The sequence below is a fragment of the Xyrauchen texanus genome, chromosome 48 (assembly GCF_025860055.1).
Source record: "Xyrauchen texanus isolate HMW12.3.18 chromosome 48, RBS_HiC_50CHRs, whole genome shotgun sequence".
In the NCBI taxonomy this organism is placed as follows: Eukaryota; Metazoa; Chordata; class Actinopteri; order Cypriniformes; family Catostomidae; genus Xyrauchen; species Xyrauchen texanus.
Window position 1 is genome coordinate 17,225,834 of NC_068323.1, and position 19,074 is coordinate 17,244,907.

Below are 19,074 nucleotides of genomic sequence, written 5' to 3' on the forward strand. Positions count from 1 at the left end.
AAGGTATATAGATATTTTGTTTTTGACATAAAGTAGCAAGTAAATGTTTGACACAGTAAAACATCACCTACCTTAAAAACAAGTGAAGTTTGATCAGTTTATATGTGTTCAGATGATTCCCTTGTACCTGAATGAATGGCTCCTTTCCAGAATAAAATGAAATCATACTATTACAGTTCTTGTATAGTGACAGGGCAAAAAAGTATTGGAGAAGCTAGAGAAACATTTACTCAAGTACTCTTTTTTTGTTACTTTCAACCTCTGCACGCAATGTTGTACTAAGAATGTTTTTTTCTAACTGTATGAACTTTTATCAAATACTAATAATGTCATCGAATACTAATAATGTCATACGCATTTTTGAAGAATGTTTGCCCCTATATCTTACATAATTGTATCCAAAGTTGTAAAACATTCCAGATAGGTGGGTTGTGTGTGTTACGCCATTGTCAGAGTGCGAATCTAGCATGTACCTTAGCATGTGCTTTTACTGTACCTCTGTATTGTTGTATTTAATGTAATATTTACAACTAAATACTGTAATTGACAGGTTTATGGTATATTAATTGTTTCTTTATTGGCAGAGTGTCGCTGCAGCTGGTGATGGCTACAAGGGAAAAATGTCCCCTCACACACCCAATGAGAAATTTGAAGGGGCAACAGTATTGAAAACACTGAAGGTAAAATAACTTCCTTAGTTTTAACATTGGCTCATACTTATATTTTGTACAGTAAGCTGTTCCGATACCAAGTGAGCTGCCTTGCTGTGTACTCCCAATAAGCAGCTGCCTTGTAAGGCCACGCCGCACTTATTCATTGTCGGTTGAAAACAAAATTTTCCATTTCCTAAGGTCGTTGCTTACCAAAGTACAGTATGTGGTAATAGCAAGCATTACCGAAAAGCTTAGTTTTCGGTGAAGGAGAGAACTATTTTAGTGTAAACGTGGCTTACTACGTTGTCAGTTGACAATTTGTTTTCAGTTTTCTAACTTATTTTTCATAGTATGAAGTACTAGAGAGAGTTTTTTAAAGTCTTCTGTTTTCGGTGGAGGAAATTGCCGTTCCAGTGTGGATGAGAAGTGTAAACATAGCAACATCGGTGTGTTTTCAACCAAAACTCTATTAGTTTGAACATTGCTAAGCATGGGTGGGTCTAAGGGGATTCCCCCTAGATTTTCCTTGTGGGGCACTGAAACATTTGATGCTCCCAGGACCAAGGTTAAAACATGATCAAAGGGGACCAACCCAAGCAAAATTATGATACTAGAGGTGTGCCCCAAACCGTAAACTTCTGCACTATTCTACGGTATTTTGTAGTGTGAGTAGTGCGAGCAGTATGTTAACACCGAAAATGCAACAAAAAGAAGTGTAGGAGTGTGGAATGTTGGACACTTAATGCACTCAGCGCGCACAGCTTGCGGTATTTTGTGGAAAGGGCAGATTTACCTGGCTGTGTTGCTGTTCTGAAAAAGCAATTGTGAATAATGGAGAATATGGTTAATTGGGAAACTCAGTGAAGAGTGCACCTTACAAATGTAAGTTGAAAGTTAGAGTCGGGAGGCCTGGAAGGTGGCCACAGAGTGGGGACTGGGTCAGGAGGCCTGGGAGGCGGCCACAGAGCGGAGACCGGGTTATGAGGCCTGGGAGGTGGCCACAGAGCTAGGACTGGGTCAAGGGGCGGAGCCGCTGGAGGAGAAGTCTCTGGAGGAACGGGTGGAGCTGCTGGAGGAGCGGCCGGAGAGACTCTGATGGCAGAGCCAGGGAAGGCGGAGCTGGGGGAGGCTCAAGGGGCGAAGCCAAGGAAGGCGGAGCCGTGGGAGGCTCGATGAGAGCTGGCAGCGGCTGGGGGACGACCTCCATGGTCGTATGAACTGGCAGCGACTGGGGAACGACCTCCATGGTCGTGAGCACTGGCAGCGACTGGGGAACCACCTCCATGGTCGTGAGCACTGGCAGCGACTGGGAAACCACCTCCATGGTCGTATGAACTGGCAGCGACTGGGGAATGACCTCCGTGGTCTTGAGCACTGGCAGCAACTGGGTAGAAGGTGTCCTTTTCCTTCTTTATTTCCAGACCGCTAGGAGCGTAAGGCTAAAGGCGTTAAGGCTAAAGGCGTGGGTGCTAGCTTGTTGGCCATGGCAGGTGTGGGCGCTGGCCCGTGGGCTGTGGCAGGCTTGGAGCAAGGAGCCGTGGCAGGCTTGGAGTAAGGAGCCGTGGAAGGCTTTCAGCAAGGAGCCGTGGATGCAGGTTTTGGCCCGGGGTTCCCGCCATATCCACTGTGAAAGGGGAACTGCAAAGTTCCAGAGCCTTCTCAACATATTCACAGAGTGTCCAGTGAGGATCAGCTTGAGGCATTAGTTCCTATAGTGCACTATTCAGAGCGGTTCGGAAGAAACCACCAGAGAGCGGTCTGGATAGTGTACTAAATTAGCTAGTTCTAAGAACTCACGGACGTGATCCTCAACTGGACGGTCCCCTTGCTTGAGAAGCAGAATTCTGACAGCCGCTAGATCCATGTTGGTCAGGTCTTCTTTTCACAAGTATATATATATATATATATATATATATATATATATATATATATATATATATATATTATATATATTATATATATACATACATACAAGTGCTAATGAGGGAATGGAAAACAGGTGAGAATGATGGGGAACAGATGGCAGTTCATTATGGGAAATTTAGTCCGGGAAAACACTTCCAAATGGAGTCCTAGGAAACATTAGGGAGACAGACAGTGTGAATATGCTTGTTGTTTGAAATGTTGAACTGCGGTTGGCTAATGTGCTAAAGCTAGCAGCAACTTGTTGCATGCGTTCAAAACATCATTTTATCAGATGTAAAACAGTGAATGCTTCCGTGTAGTGGTGTGTTCCATTTGAGACAATACTACACTATAAACACTCATACACTACATGGCTGGATACAAATTCAAATCTGATTCCAATAGAGTTTGACATTAGCATGTTGCTAAGCAAACAACGTGATCTTACCTTTTGGAACAGCTTTCCTTCTGTCATGCTTTTTACGTAGGCATGTTACGGAACAGAGTTAAAATCATCTTACAAATGTTGTTTTTATTAATCTCCTCTTTTGATTTTACAAAAAAAGTCACAATTAATTTATTTTTCTCTATTTTCCCATTGCAGTATGGATATGAGGGACGTGTACCTTTAAGAAGTGCCCGCCTCTTTTATGATTTAAGCGAGAAGGCCAGGCGGATAACTGAGTCATACTTCATGTTGAATTCCACTCTGCATTTCTCATACACACACCTTGTGTGTAGGACAGCCATATCTGGTATGGCACCTCAGCTCTCTCAGTTTCTACATCAGGATAAACCACATTTTGAGCACTTTGGTTAGAGTATCCCACGCATTCCACTATCGTCAATTATTCTGGTACTAGAACACGAAAGTTTGACATGTGACAAGATTTATTGTGACAGTCTTAAAGTATTACTAATGCTGGTAAATATGGTCTACAACCTTTTTGCAAACTGTTACAGATTAGGAGTTGTGAACAAATTATTAGCAATACTTTTAAACTAACCTAACCCAAAACTTAAAATGTTATATACAGTATGCAACATTTAATGTTAAAAATGTATCAGTAGATGTAGAAATTAATATCAATAATTAAAAAAACTGGAAATATCAAGAGAAGTAAAGTCTTGGAAATTAAGAAATTCCTGAAAGTATTGGCAATTTTTTATTGCGAATTTACATTTTTCTTTTTATGCTCTGCTCTGAAATATTTCATTTTGAAGAGTAAAACGTGCTAGCAGGCAACACTGATGCCCAATATTTTAGTGAATCAGTTTTTGGAGTTGGTTCTTTATAAGTGAATCAGTTCGCAAATTGGTCTCACTGATTCATTAGTGAAACCGTCTTAATATGAATGATATTTAATTATCCTTAACCAGTAATCACTAACGACTGACACGTCATGGATATTAATTGGTTAGAAGTGTGGGAACCCTGATGTTAACTATTGCATTAACTAATGTTAATGTAAACAACCTTATTGTGAAGTGTTACAGTGTTAAAACACTTAAATATTGGCTGTGAAATTTGTTTTTTTGCAAGTATCAGTGATAAGCATATTTGATTTTATTATATTTTCTTCTGATTAAAGGTCAACAGGACCACAGAAATGACCTCAGTCACCCAATACATGCTGATAACTGTCTACTAGATCCAGAAGCGAATGAATGCTGGAAAGAGTCGCCCGCATATACCTACCGAGACTACAGGTGAGACCTTTTGTATGATGATAAGAAGCATTAGCTCTAACTAGAGTGTATTTAAAGGAATAGTGCACCCAACAATTACAATTCTCTTATCATTACTCAGCCTTATGCCATTCCAGATGTGTATGACTTTCTTTCATTTACTGAACTCGATTTTTTTTTTTTTAGAAGAATATCTCAGCTCTGCAGGTCTTCACAATGCAAGTGAATGTGTGCCAACATTTTGAAGCTCCAAAAATGACATAAATCAGCATAAAAGTAATTCATAAGACGCCCGTGGTTAAAACAATGTCTTCAGAAGCAATATGAAAGGTGTGGGTGAGAAACAAATCATTTTCACGTTCTTCTTCTTGTGTTTTTGGTGATTCACATTCTTAATGCTTATCGCCATCTACTGGGCAGGGAGAAAAATTTCTTGCAAAAAAGGATTTAATATTGATCTGTTTCTCACCCACATCTGTCATATCAATTCTGAAGATCAGGGGCATGTCTAGGGGGAGGCTGGGGGAGGCAGTGCCTCCCCTAGGATAAGCTCTGCCTCCCCTGAGAATTTGAGAAATAATCTGTCCATCTGATGATAAATTACAATTTAAAAGTGGATTGTTTTGTGCATATTTTTCCATCGCTAGCAGATGAGTGAGGTCTGACACAACAAAAATCCAGTTTGGCGCTGTTTCACACTGCGCGCGAGCTCGGCGTACGCGCTCAGAAAAAGTGCATTATGTCAGAACAGAACGGCAATGAAATGTTTACCTGGCAGAGCTTTAAAGCACGAGCAAACAATGAACTTTTGTGATTGCGAATAAGTGCAGTGTCCTGTGAGTGTAACTCTACCGCTGCATTAACATATGATGTGAATGTACGTCAAGTTTTCAGGGACTGATCGAGGCGCCAGAACTGCAGCTGATAGAATGTGCGGTGATGAGAAAGCAGTGTGCAGTGCACTGTATGCGGTGCACGAGCAGCGCGAGATGCTTTCACATATGCTGCGTTACTTTGTAGGCTAACTGATCCGCGGCTGTACTGTACCAGAAACACATAGGCATACTCACTATTTTTTTTATTTCAAATCCAGAAGTTATAAACAACTTTTATGTAAAAAAAAAAAAAGTTTTGTCTGCATTGTGATTCTCTTTGTACACATATACACTCTTTAATAGACGTATTCACTTTAAAACCCAATTTAATCAACGCATTCAATGCATTACTTCTATACAGATGTATATATTATTTTGCTCGAGCAATTAAGTGGAAAAATATTTAACCATGTATTTATATTAAAATCGCAAACATTTTAAATTAAAACTTAAAATTGACAAAAACAGCAGACTCATACCTTTTCTTTTGCATTTAAATTTTAATACAATAAATCTTGCATTTCACAAAGAACTTGTTTTTCCACCTCCACGAATGAGACTAGAGTCGTTCATTATCCCGCCTTGTTGAGGTAAATTTTAGTTTTCCTTGCTTTACCCCGGTCTTAAAGTAAAAATGAGACTGTGAAAAATAGTAGTATTTAATTAAATACATTTATCTAAGTCTATTTTGAATATAGGTCTCAAAACTCCTCCAGTAGCCCCTTAAATAAAAAACGAACAGTCCTAACTAGAACGTTCATTAAAAAAAATGCCGCATTCTCACCCCTCTCCGAAGATCAATGCTGCATTCAAGGAAGAGAGATTTGGTCATTTTGGCACACGAAAAGAAAATCACAAAAGGTCTGGACATGAATCAGTTTGTTTCTGACTTTTCCAAGACTAGCCGCAGACTGGTCCTGTAGATAGGATACACTGGATGTACTACAATAGTTCACAAAAAGGGTAAAATAAAAATAAAATAAATAAATAAATAAATAAAAAAAAGTTATGTTGCCTCTGCTAATCATATCATAATTTCAATTCTAATAGTTTCACAAAAATAGCTTTTATTTCAACTCTCTAGGTCTCCTGACCCCCTGTAGCCTAATATGTTATGTTTTCTTTTATATAGGCCTACTGTTTACATTTACATTTATTCATTTAGCAGACACTTTTATCCAAAGCCACTTACAACCAGAGAATAACATTAAAATAATGTTCCCATACCATTCAAATGAGCATATCAAAATGTTTTACCTGGGTCCGCAGTCACAAAGAATCTTATAAGAGGCTACAAGTAGCTTCATAACTTTAGACTCCTAATGTGTTTTACTAAGAGTAATTCACGAAGCATTTTAGCCCTAAAAGTAGCACCTAAGTCTGGAACAGCTTAGAAGAAGAAACAAATTAATTTACCTCTTGTCTATACAAACGTGACTTCAGATTCATTTAAAAAACTCTCTCGTCTCGGTTGCCTACTCGTGTAGCACGTCTTCTCACAAGCAAACACCTGTCACTCATCACCAGGCAATCACCGTGATCTGATATATGAATCTGTCAATAATAATAATAATAAATAATAATAATATCATCATCATATTATTAATGTTGACCTGGTTTAACTAACTTTTATGTGACAGCCCTATAGTCTAATAGGGGCCCTGTGCCTATCTCTGGGTTCCTGGCTTAGAAAAAGATATGCACTAAAACAGATTGTGTGTAGTATAGCTTAATTTTGCGCCGATTTTTTTCAATTGTTTATGTTGCCCCCCCAAACAAGCCAAATGCCCCCCCAAACATGATATCCTGGTAACCCCTCTGCTGAAGAGATGGATTAAAACACTGGAGTCGTATGGATTATTTTATGCTGCCTTTATGTGCTTTTTGGAGAGTCAACATTTTGGCACCCATTCACTTGCATTGTGAGGACCTACAGAGCTGAAATTGTTCTTCTAAAAATCATAATTTGAGTTCTGCAGAAGAAAGAAAGTCATACACATATGGGATGGCATGAAGGTGAGTAAATTATGAGAGAATCTTAATTTTTGGGTTAACTATCCCTTTAAAAGTTTGCTAACGATAATTATTTTCCTTCTGTCTTTTTTTGGTCATTCAGTGCCTTGCTGTATCTGAACGGAGATTTTAATGGTGGAGAATTCATTTTTACAGAAATGGATGGCAAGACTGTCACTGTAAGAAAGTTGCATTATTCAACATTTGCACACCGGTCATATCAGATTCAAAACAGTGTTTCCTGTTGTAGGCCTCAGTGAAGCCCAGGTGCGGCCGGATGGTTGGTTTCTCATCTGGTGGAGAGAACCCACATGGTGTGCGTGCGGTCACTAGAGGGCAGCGATGCGCTGTTGCACTTTGGTTCACTTTAGACCCCCTCTACAGAGAACTGGTGAGAAAATGTCAACGTTTTCGTTTAAGATCCATTTTGGCAGCAGTTTGTCTTAAAAATGACATGTCTGTTATCATTTCAAATGAGTATGACTTGCTCTCTTCTGTGGAATCCAAAAGGTGATGTGAGACAGAGTGGTAGTCTCAGATACCTTTTATTTTCACTGCATCTTTTTCCATATTATGAAAGTGAATGGTGATTGAGACTACCATTCTGCCAAACATCTCCCTCTATTTTGGAATGTTTTGTTCCTTCGGTTTTGTATTTCATTTGTCGGAACACAGAACAGCTATGTAATTGGAATGTTTCGCAATTTAAAGAAGAATTTTCACATTCCATCCGTTGTTGTTCTCACAACAAAGCAAAATGATGCCCAGTGAATTTACATTCACTTTTATACCTTGGCCTTTCACTCCATTTCTGTACGTTTAAATGAAGATCCTGCACACTATAAAACTTAGGTGAAAGGTGAAGTGTGTAATTTTGTCAATGTTGAAATATTTTCTCCTACCCCAGTTTAAAATGCAAAAACAACAGGTAAGCTATTATTAAGGTGATTTCCACACAAAAGTGTGTATCTTTGGTGCTATCAAAACATTGCTACGATTGAGCACCTACCAAACCTACATGAGTTTGGGTTAGGACTATGATTTTCGACCAATAACAGGCTGGGACAGTGTTTGGATAGTTTGTTGAAAGTTCAGTTTGGTGAGGCTAGTGGATCGGAAATGCCCAGTGTTGTGGAGTAACTAACTACAATTAGTGACACTACTAACTTGACTACATTTTGACAGTAGCTCAGCTATTTTCACAATTGTGACACTTTTCAAGTAACAAGCTGCATTTTCAACATGTAGCATCATAAAGTGCTACATACTGTATGTCACATTGTATTGCAGTAATGGAGCCAATGGATTAATCAAACACACCTACCTAAACTGTCCTTTTTTCTTATTTGTAGCACAGGGAAAACCAAATTATTTAAGTGAGAAAATTAAGGTAAATCTTGATAAGATTCTAAAACATTCAAAGTTGACTTAATATTTGTAAGTGTTACATATGATCATTTATGTGGTGTAAGTGTGTAGAAAATGTAAAAATGAATTCCAAATAATTTGTAGGGATTTTCTTTAGAATAAACTGTCACAGTTTGTCTCCACCGTGTTCAAGGACTCTTATTTTGAAGTCTTCTCCTGCACTATGTTTCCCAGAATCCACTGCCCTAATCACTTCATCATCATTTTCCCCACCTGTATGCCATTCCTTCATTAGTTTCCATGTCTATATAAACCCACTAGTTTTGTTCATCGATTTGTCAGTCCTTGAAGTGTTGTGCTATGTTTAGAGTTAGTGTTTGTTTGGTCCACTCCATAGAGTACTATTGTTGAGCCTTTTGTTTGTTCTACTCCAGTTTATGTAATTAAAGGATTTAAAGATTCTCCTCTCTTCCACTCCAAGACACCAATTGCTACATAAACAAATATTCTGGGATTTGGTCAAAAGAAGGTCTTCAAAGTTTCTTCTTCCCAGCATTGAGTATGTGAAAGTGTGTGATTGTGTATTTATTCCCTCAAGGCTTGCCGTTGAACACGTATGTCCATATGCAGCTTTTAGCGTGTGAGAAATTAAGTTAAATAAAAACAAACTGTTGACTGTGACTGCTTTCTGATATAAGTTTAGGCAAAAGAAGTAGGAAAAACGCTTTGAGACAGAATCACTTAGGATTTCAATCAGTGTTTGTGATGATATGCAGCTATGAAAACATTCAGAACAGTTCGATGTCTTCTCAGTTCTTCAGTAAAAGAAGCTCACTGGTCACTTGACGAGAACACAAGACCCTTCCGTGGCAACAGAACAATTTTTTCAAGCAAGCCTGATGTGCTTTTTAGTTTTTGAAGCCATTAACTCAGCAGTAAGTCCCAACAGTCAAGTAACAACCTTCCACTGACAGAGGCTAATACATGCGCCGTCTGTCAACTATTGGCCGGTTAATGAAGCACACACCTGAAAATCACTGGAAAAAACAGCAAGTGCGGTAGCAGCTTAACCGGTTAAAATAACTAATTCACTTATACTTGGCGTGGAGAATTCGTATTTATTTTATTGAGTTTGTTTGTTGGGACGGTTCTTGTAAATGGACTTATTCACATAAATGTCTCACTGTTTCACACTTAATTGCCTATAAATAACCAAGATATGTAGAGTACATGGCATGACTGAACTGTTTCAAACTCTTTTAAATGAATCAACAGGAGAGGCTTCAAGCTGATGAGGTGGTTCAAGCTTTGGATAACCAGCACATGTGGGATCAAGGTCTCCATATAAACCCAAAAGACGAGTTATAGTCCAGCAGCCAATGGGAAGACAGCACAGGGTTCATTTCAATGCCTATTTATTTAATGATAAGAATTATTTAATTTTTTTACGGTTTGATGTACAGGTTTTTTTATTTGGTTTTTGACTGTCTGTGAGACTATTATTATGATTATTTGTGCATAGTAAGACCTCAGTTCACAATTTGGCTCACGTTTTTGCTTGTTTGCAATAGCATCTCCTTTTTATACCTGAAAGTCAACATAAAATCAGAATTCACAGTGTTTACTTTCTTAATACACATTTCTGGTCTTTTTGTGCAGGATTCATTAATGCACGTTATTCCAAACATTGTTCGTTTTTAGTAATCTTTCATCAAACTGTAATAAGTTGCTCCACCGCTGTAATTACATTCGTTTTCGTTCTGATGTCATTGAAGATGTAAAATACTGTTATAGCTGATAGACAAATAGTTATTTAAGCATTGTTTAAGGCTTCTGTAGGCAATGCAGTCTTTTTTAAATCATATACTGTAGTTAACAAAGTAATTTAATGCTGTTATGGAATGGCCACTTTTCACAATCCAATCAATTTACAATGAATAAAATCAAGTCTCTAAATTTTTTCCACATTCAATATCCTCTTCACTAAGAAATACATCAAATTATGGAAGTGAAATGGGTTGTGACTGCATTTCATGTTGACTTCAAAAGAAGCAGGGAACATTGTTTTTATTGCTAATAAAGGACAATATGGTTTGGCGGTTTCAAATTTGGCTGAAACCAGTTTGGTACCAGTTAAGAGTGAATTGACACTGTACATCTATATTCTTAGCTGTTTTAGAATGATTTAATATTTAAGTTTGTTTAACATAGTTCAAGTTATCCATTGAAACAGACTATGAAAAATGAAGGTTTGCACAATTGTATGCTTAATGGACATTCTTCACTGCTATTAATATATGATTTATCCACCACAATGCTTTCAGATTACTCAATTTATCTCGTGTTTCAAAACCATGGCATTAGATAACTGTTTACAAATGAGCTGACTCCGAGCTGTGGTTAGGTTTGATTATAGACAGCTACAGTTAAATAGCAAGTGTCAGCAGCATTTGATATTGGGAACCTTTTTTAATAAAAGATTCTATTTGTTCCTGTTTGAAGGAATTTGAACTTAAATGTGGCAAATTAATGTCCTTTCCTTTCAAATTCATTGACTCGTGTTACATTGAGATGTTTGTAAGAAAATACATTGATACTATCTTACAGTTGATTTCAATCTAGACTGAGCTCTTGTTGAATTTTGAATAAGGAAGATGGCCACTTTTTGTCACTGATATTTAATTACATGAGTATTTAAGTGTGCTTTAATGTAATGTAAAATGTTGTTTCCTATACGGATTTTAAATTAAAGACTGAAATATATCCACTCCATCTGTGTCCTTCGTTTTTGTAGCCAGAAATAATTAAATATATATATGCAGTACACTCCACTACACAATATTCTTTTGTGAGAGTTAGTTGTCAAACTTGCGTGAATATTTCTGAGGGTTGCTTAAGTTTTTCAAGTACTCTTCTGCAAACCCACATACCTTAAAGTTTTGACTACAAAAAGCTATTTAACATTGAATGTATTATTTGACCTATGCAACCTCTGCTGGGCCTTTTTCACAGTAGAGTCAATGTGGATCTCCCACTTCAGGTCCTGTGAGACGGTAGAGCCCAGGAACCTGAATGACTCCACAGCTGCCACAGTGTTGTTTATAGCGGGTTCGATGCTGGGGCGTTGCTCCTAAAGTCCACTCTCATCTCCACTGTTTGAGCGTGTTCAACTCCAGGTTTTTATGACTGCACCAGACAGACAGCTGTTCATCCTCCTTTCTGTATGCAGACTCGTCATCATCTTGGTTGAGGCCAATGACTGTAGTGGTGTTTGCAAACTTCAGGAGCTCGACAGAGGTGTCCTTGATGGTGCAGTCATTGGTATAAAAGGAGAAGAGTAGTGGGGAGAGCACACATCCCTGGGGGACACCAGTGCTGATTGTACAGGCGCTGGAAGTCAATTTCCCCTGTCTCACTAACTGCTGCCTATCTGTCAGAAAACTGGTGATTCACTGACAGATAGAGGTGGGAACAGAGAGTTGGATTACTTTAGTCTGGAGAATAGCTGGGATGATGGTGTTGAAAGCCGAACTGAAGTACCAAAAAGGATCCTTTCATATGTCCCTGGTCTGTCCAAATGTTGCAGGATATGATGCAGACCCATGTTAACTGCATCATCCACAGACCTGTTTATTTGACACATATATATTTCTGGTATATCTATATCTATATATACAAATCTGAATGGTATAAAACCAGACAAATTGCAAGTTTCTTAACTTCATGACATAGTATTAAATTAAGTGAGTCAATTTAACAAATATTTTAGTAAATTCAGAATCTTTTACTTACAAATATGTAATACATAGTACTTGTTAAGTAACTTAAGTAAAAAAAGTTAAACAAACATATAATTAGAACACACATTTTTTTATTTTCCTTACAAACCATGTTTAAACATGTACCACATGACATTTGTAAGCCTCCCACTGGGAAACTTCATGCATGCTTTGAAGTCTATGAAATAACATCACTTTGCATTACTGGAGATGAAAACAAAACACGATGACGGTGGTAATCAACACATAAAATATGCACAAATTGCTGTAAAATGATGACCTACATCAAGCCTTTGAATAGCACTCTATTCACTCAACCTATTGCTGCAATACAGCTGATAACTGCAAGATCTAATCAAGTCACTTAACATAAAACAGTGTCGAAAATAAACATTATCCCATGCAAACAACATGCATGATGCTGGATTTGTAAAAAAATGCCAGTATTGTATTTGGTGTTTCAGTCTGAAGTTCAGGTTGACATTTAAACAGTGGTTTATGCTTGCCTTAGAGGTTTAATACTGAAACCACATCCAATCTGTGTCACTTTGCTCAGCAGGTTGTGTGTTCACTCACATATGGGATCTCAAATCATAACTGTATCGATCCAATGTAAACCTGTCAAACTGCAAGTATGTCTGGTGTGTGCAGAGTTTTTTGCAGTTTAGCTAATACTCATTTCATGTTTGTGTGGCTGACCTGCTTTCGTAGTTCTTCTAAACTCTGGCATGCTGCTTCAAAGTGACTCTCACACTTTTTCATCCATTTAGAAACTGGTAAGTGTATCATTTTAATGTTTGGAAAACGCTTTATTTTGCCAGGACAGCATATATTCCTGATCTTATATGTTCTATGATGCATTCTAAATTCAGAAGAAAAAAAATTCTTTAAGGCGTTAGTTTGAACACTGTCTTGTGAACACATAACTGTTTTTAGAAGCGAGTTCTGTTTTCTATGTGCCTCAAGGTCTGACAGGCCCAGTAGAATTACTGAGACTTATTTATACGAGTGACCACACAGGAACATGTCTAGATATCTCTGCCATGTTTCAAGTGCTTTTATCACCACAAACGAATGAGGAAGCGTCACACATTCGCATGTAAAGGCTCAAGGTGCTGTTGTGTTCCTTTGTTCATTTTAGTTCAGATTGATGAAGTTGGATCTGGCTTATGAGCTTTCTTCTTGTTTAGACAGTTTTTCTATTTACTGCGAAGGGTTTTGAGAACCGAGCACACTCTGTGCCAAATTGAGGCATGGATCGACTATACAGCGAAATCTTTTTTCTGTTAATCACAGGTAAGTGGGATAGCCCTCATACTATTTTGAAAGTTTGATCAACGTTATTTGGAAATAATTTACATTACTTAAACAGTGTTTGGGAAAGGCATGTTGTGATTTTTTACATACCTACTTGGATGGTAAAGACTAGGTACCTACCTGTTTCAGTTGTTCATTTAAAAAAGCTTTGGACCCACTTTATATTAGGTGGCCTGAACTACTATGTACTTAACCATTTGATATAATGTACTAATTATGTACATACATGTTGTTGCATTGTAATTACATTTAAATTACTTGCATTTAATCACATTTGTAGTTAATTGGTTAACTTTACCCCTAACCCAACCCTTACCCAAAATCTAACGCTAACCACTAACACCTAATCCTAGCCCTACCCTTACTCCAAACCTACCTCAACCAGTAGCAGCAAATGTGGGAACTTTGCAGAACAACATGAAGCTACACAGTAAATACAAAGTCTTGTATGTATTTAATGTTACTAAATAGTAGTTAAGGCCACCTAATATAATGTGTGACCAAAGCTTTTTAAATGATTTTTGATTTGATAAAGTAAAAATTCTTGTATCATTAATTTGAGATATATTATGTAAATGTACTGTTTTGATTAAAACTACTGTAAGTAGTTAATGTTGATAATGGCAAAAACTATAGTTAACAATTGTACTAAAGAGGTACTTCTACAAAAATTACAAATTACTGCTTAGGTAAATGCAAAGTAACTTCAGTTTTGAGTTTTACATTTCAAATGCTCTTTTATTAGTTCTTTTGTTATTATCTAGCCTCTAATGTCTAATAATAACTAATATCAAAAAATCTTTCTATCAAAATGTTTCATAATCGTTCATTATACGGCTTGTGTAATATCTCTGTGACTGTTTTACATATTTCTTTTATGAAATATAATTTGCCCAAACTTTTTGTCCAATCTTTATCTCTCTTTTCTTTTTATATCTTAGGAGTTTTCATTAGGAGTACTTTTCAAAAAGAAAAACTACATGTACATCTGAAACCAAAGAACATTAAAGTCCGTGAAGGGGCCTCGGTCACAATCAAATGCACTTTTCCGTCAAGTGACATGAAAGTGAGCTGGCACTATAGCCAAACATCAAATTCCATATGTGACTTAAACAACAAACTTCAAGGACAACATATTAATTCAGTAATAAATAGAACTTGGTCAACTCTACACATTAATAACATCAGGTCCAATGAAAGCGGATGGTACTCCTGCAACGTTATTAGAGACATTCCTTATCTTGAAGAGGTTTGCAGTAATGGGACTCACGTTATTGTTGGTAAGCATTTAAGGCATGAAGAATAGTGTTTATGATACAGATGAACACAACACAAATCGAACCAGTGAAGGCACTGTAAATTATAATTGATAACAACAAATGAAAAACTATTAAAGCAGGATGACATTGAGCCTCATTTGTAACAAATAGCTTGTTCTAGAAATCATAAAAAGTTTCTACTAGTCAAGATAAAAACCTGTTTGGACAATGAGACACACTCATACAGGTTCAATACAAGTTAAGCTCAATCAATAGCTTTTTTGGCATAATGTTGATTACCACAAAAAAATATTGACTTGTCCCTCCTTTAAAAAAAGATAAAGAAGCAAAATCGAGGTTGCAGTGAGGCACTTTCAATGGAAGTGAATGGGGCCAATTTTTGGAGGGTTTAAAGGCAAAAGTGTGAAGCTTATGATTTTCTTAAAGAATTTACATTAGTTTTTCCGTTAAAACTTACGTATTATTATTTTAAATTGGCATTTTTGCAGTAATTTTAGGGTTTTAGGGTTTACAAGGTTACGTAATGGCAATGAAGTTGTAAAATTGGAAATAACTTTACACAGAAAAGGTTGGTATGTGATTATATCATGCTAAATTCATGTTGAGATACATTTTGTTTATGTCTTGTGGCTATACATTTGAAACAGTCGGTATTTCAATGTTTACTGATTGGCCCCATTCACTTCCATTGTAAGAGCCTCATCTGGAAAAATCTGGAATGCATTTCAGGAATTGAAGCCGTAATTTATTTTTGTGGTAAAAAAAAACAAGATTATGCCACAAACGCTGTCGATTGAGCTCAACTTGTATTGAACCCAGAATATTCCTTGAAATAGCTTGTTTGATTTTAGCAAATACAGGCAGAATTGACTGATATCTAAATATACAGTTTTGGACAAAATGGCTAATTTATTTTTGTTTATCTTTCAGCATCTTTAGCCAGAGAAATTGTGACCACAAATTTTTCATAATCTTTGAATTCATTTTTTAAATAACATCGTCACATTTTATCAATTTTCTGTATGGTTTGGTTCTTCCACAGATGTCAACATCCCCAGCACCCACGACAACCAGGATAAGACTCGGAATACTAGGAATTTCAATCAAAATACCACAAATTTACCAACTACTTACTCGTCTAGTGGTAAACCGTTATCTATTTAAAATTCAAGGGTTTTTGTGTTTGTTTTTAACTTAAGTCAATTCAGCTTTAAATCTTCTATAAACTGCTTTCTTACATTCTTCAACAGCCTCCATAAGTTGCTGCAAATCAAAAACAATTATCCATAACTCATTACACTAAGCATTTAGTCCTCACTTTAAAATCCAATATGTAGGATACAAATCATGTTTACTTTTCCATAATTTTCCTGCATGATCTCAGTTACCTATGGACAGAGAGTAGTTACAGTATATAATGGTTGAATGACTTGTGCTCTGTGTAAACTGGCTCAGGTTCCAATTTCAGTAAACCATTGTTCTTTATGACAAAATACGGCAGCTACAAAAATGAAAGACAGGCACTTAAATTACATTTGTACAGCATTGTTTTTGTTGTTGTTGTTGTTGCTGAGTTTTATCATTTAAATCGAGGCCAAGAATACCTGAAACTCAACAGCTGGTCAAGCAGATTTTTACAGTATAGATTTATGATGTGGACGGCTGAAAATTGTTTTATGCTGTAACTCGGGTGGTATCCTTGTTTGCATCCTTTTTTTAGCCTTAAGGAGACAAAAAAGGTACTTTTTTTTTTTATAAATGTACCTTTAAAATTGCACAATAGTTCCTTACGGTACAATTATGTACCCAAAACAAGTTTTAAATTTAACAAGAGGTTCAAAAAGGTCCCCTTGTCCTTAGTGACGGCCGTTGTACCGGCTTGAACGATACCTTTTATACCACCATAACCATAAAAGGAGCCATAAATCTGAAGAAATTAACAAATAAAGCATTGTTCTTGCATCCTTTTTTGTGTTACAGCTACAACCTCCACATCTATTTCTTTCAACCTGGGTATATGGTGGATATGGTTGGCACTGGCAGTCGGATGTGTAGTTTTAGTTGTGTCAGTTGTTGTCATATGGATTTTGGCTTGCAGAACTAAAGGTATGTCTAAAAGTTACTCTAATGTAAATGTTACCTTTATCATAATCCACTGTATGTTTAACAAACTGACACATAACAGATCACAATTTGCAGTCATGTTGAATGGGGCCAATCCGATAGCATTGAAATACACACTTTTTCAAAACTCTAGGCACAATTTGTAAACATTATACATGTAAACATGATTTTAGTGTGATAAAATCAGGGATTTACTGGAGTTCGGTCGTTTAAAAGATTACAGAGTTTCTGTCATTTTGTCGTCATGACAAAATGTAATATTGGATAAACGTTACACATATAAGGTTAGTAAGCGGTCCCCATTCACTTCAATAGTAGGTGACTTGCTGTAACCATGGTGTTTGCTTTTTTTTATTTTTTTATATATATATATATATATATATATATATATAAACAAGGGATGAGTAAAATTATAATTTTTTGTATTTTTTTGTGGGAATAAGCATTATGCCACAATTGCTGTTGACTGAGATTAACTTGTATTGAACCCAGTACATTCTTATAAAGTTGCTTGGTGTCAAGCCCTGGTTAAAATCACTGTGAAGCACAGCATGTTGTGGCTTATTGCTTTAATAGTAAGAAATGCATGTTCATTTTTTACTTTTCACTCAAACTGTATTAAAAATGTGAATAATATTAAAAAAAATTATATTAAGTTATATTATAACAATCCAAAAAGAAGCATTCCCAATATTTGCATCAGACCTTTGGACCTCAATCTAAATCACATGTTTGAATTTCACACAGACTGATTATCTTCAACTGTGAAAGCCCAATAAGAAATGACAATGCCTTATTAAGTATAGTCTTATGTTAAGGTCAGACATTTATTTCCAGGGCCTCAGAGATGAGTGTGGGTGGTGTGTGGTTCAGAACTCTGAGAACTAGTTCTAGTTGATGACGATTAAACTGCCTCTCAGTGCTTGTGGTTAGACATGAGTGAGTGAGGTGCAGCGTGAGCATGCACAGCATAACCATTTCCCTCTAACGACCCTCAGTGTGGCCTGCTCTTTGCATTGTTAACCATTTGATGTAACTCAACAATGATCTGCAATTCTGTTTATTTCTAGAGACCATTTATGAGAACACCAAACCCCAGAAACCGGGCTGCTGGACATGTCCTTGGAATCGGACAGAGAGTTTTGAAATGCCTGCCTCCAAAAAAACAGAAACCATTAAACCACTGAGGAAATATGATAGTATTTCAACAAACAGAAACCACAGGCCATAGGTATTCCATAGGGAAGTATTGTCCTCTAAACCTTCTATACCAACATGCACTCAATATCTTGTACATTTTCTTAAACTCAAACTGTATAAATAAACTGTATTTAATGATGTAATGCAGTATTTCTCATAAGATGAGAAGCTGTAAATAGCTGAATAGTCCTTGCATAGTCTGTAGGATGTTTAGCATTTTTAAAGAATAAAGAGAGATCATAATTTTGTTGTAGTTTTTTTATACAGTTCAGCACCACCAACCCACCCACACAAATATTAAAGTGCATATTCTGGTCAATCTTTTCAATACAATGGCAGAGGATAGTGCCTCACTTTAAAGCTGTTAAAAAGGACCCAAAAAAATCATAAAAATAGTCAATGCGACTCATTTGTCATGTTCCAAGTCTTCCAAGACATTCAATGGTTTTTAGTGGGAAATAACCCCAAATTGTTGTCATTTTATAGTGAAAAACTTAACGTCCATTGCACTTTCACCAGCCTGGTCTTATGAACATTACGTGGCCTTGGAAACATTTTAGCTAAATGAAATTATGTGCTTCATTACACATTTTGCTGCAGTTTACCAATGAAATGTCCAGCGGGGGGCACCAAAAGCGAGTGAAATGGTTTTAAGTTGAATATTAGATGGAGGTAAAGTACCACACTAACCTAAAATGTTTACCTAAACTTAACCAATAGTGATCTAAAATCAAATTACAAAATCATAAAGCACACTTTCTGAAGCAACCTCATCATCTTGTGTCACCTCTATGACACTTTCTTGTCACATGTCAACATGTGTGTTTGGTTGGTCGCCAACCACGTTCTGCCGAGTCTAAAGTCCAACAGT

General features: G+C 36.7%; 2 protein-coding genes across 4 annotated transcripts in view; both read left to right on the forward strand.

Moving 5' to 3' along the window:
- Nucleotides 1-11,267, forward strand: part of LOC127639316 (prolyl 3-hydroxylase 2-like) — a 68,055-nt gene extending 56,788 nt beyond the window's left edge. Inside the window, exons 10-15 of the mRNA XM_052121243.1 lie at nucleotides 585-680; nucleotides 3,163-3,313; nucleotides 4,151-4,268; nucleotides 7,239-7,314; nucleotides 7,386-7,526; nucleotides 9,779-11,267. Of these exons, the coding sequence (XP_051977203.1) occupies nucleotides 585-680; nucleotides 3,163-3,313; nucleotides 4,151-4,268; nucleotides 7,239-7,314; nucleotides 7,386-7,526; nucleotides 9,779-9,871 (675 nt within the window). The 3' untranslated portion in view covers nucleotides 9,872-11,267. The remainder of the gene's footprint in view (nucleotides 1-584; nucleotides 681-3,162; nucleotides 3,314-4,150; nucleotides 4,269-7,238; nucleotides 7,315-7,385; nucleotides 7,527-9,778) is intronic.
- Nucleotides 11,268-13,248: 1,981 nt separating this feature from the next.
- LOC127639958 (uncharacterized) lies at nucleotides 13,249-18,433 on the forward strand. Of its 3 annotated transcripts, none has more exons than XM_052122312.1 (5): nucleotides 13,249-13,394; nucleotides 13,473-13,578; nucleotides 14,541-14,879; nucleotides 15,922-16,023; nucleotides 16,860-18,433. In XM_052122312.1, exons 2-5 carry the CDS (start codon nucleotides 13,536-13,538, stop codon nucleotides 17,147-17,149), a joined length of 774 nt encoding a protein of 257 aa, XP_051978272.1. In that variant the 5' UTR covers nucleotides 13,249-13,394; nucleotides 13,473-13,535; the 3' UTR covers nucleotides 17,150-18,433. The 3 variants fall into 3 exon arrangements, with proteins under 3 accessions (XP_051978272.1, XP_051978273.1, XP_051978271.1); XM_052122313.1 differs by having other exon boundaries at nucleotides 13,357-13,578; nucleotides 16,860-16,985; nucleotides 18,074-18,433; XM_052122311.1 differs by having other exon boundaries at nucleotides 13,357-13,578.
- The last annotated feature ends 641 nt before the right edge of the window (nucleotides 18,434-19,074 follow it).

What these genes read in the sequence shown, in the direction of transcription:
- LOC127639958 (XM_052122312.1), top strand. Translation starts at nt 13,536, where the DNA reads ATGGATCGACTATACAGCGAAATCTTTTTTCTGTTAATCACAG. An exon ending in TGGGACTCACGTTATTGTTG is followed by an intron (nt 14,880 to 15,921) that starts GTAAGCATTTAA and finishes GTTCTTCCACAG; the next exon opens with ATGTCAACATCCCCAGCACC. An exon ending in AACTACTTACTCGTCTAGTG is followed by an intron (nt 16,024 to 16,859) that starts GTAAACCGTTAT and finishes TTTGTGTTACAG; the next exon opens with CTACAACCTCCACATCTATT.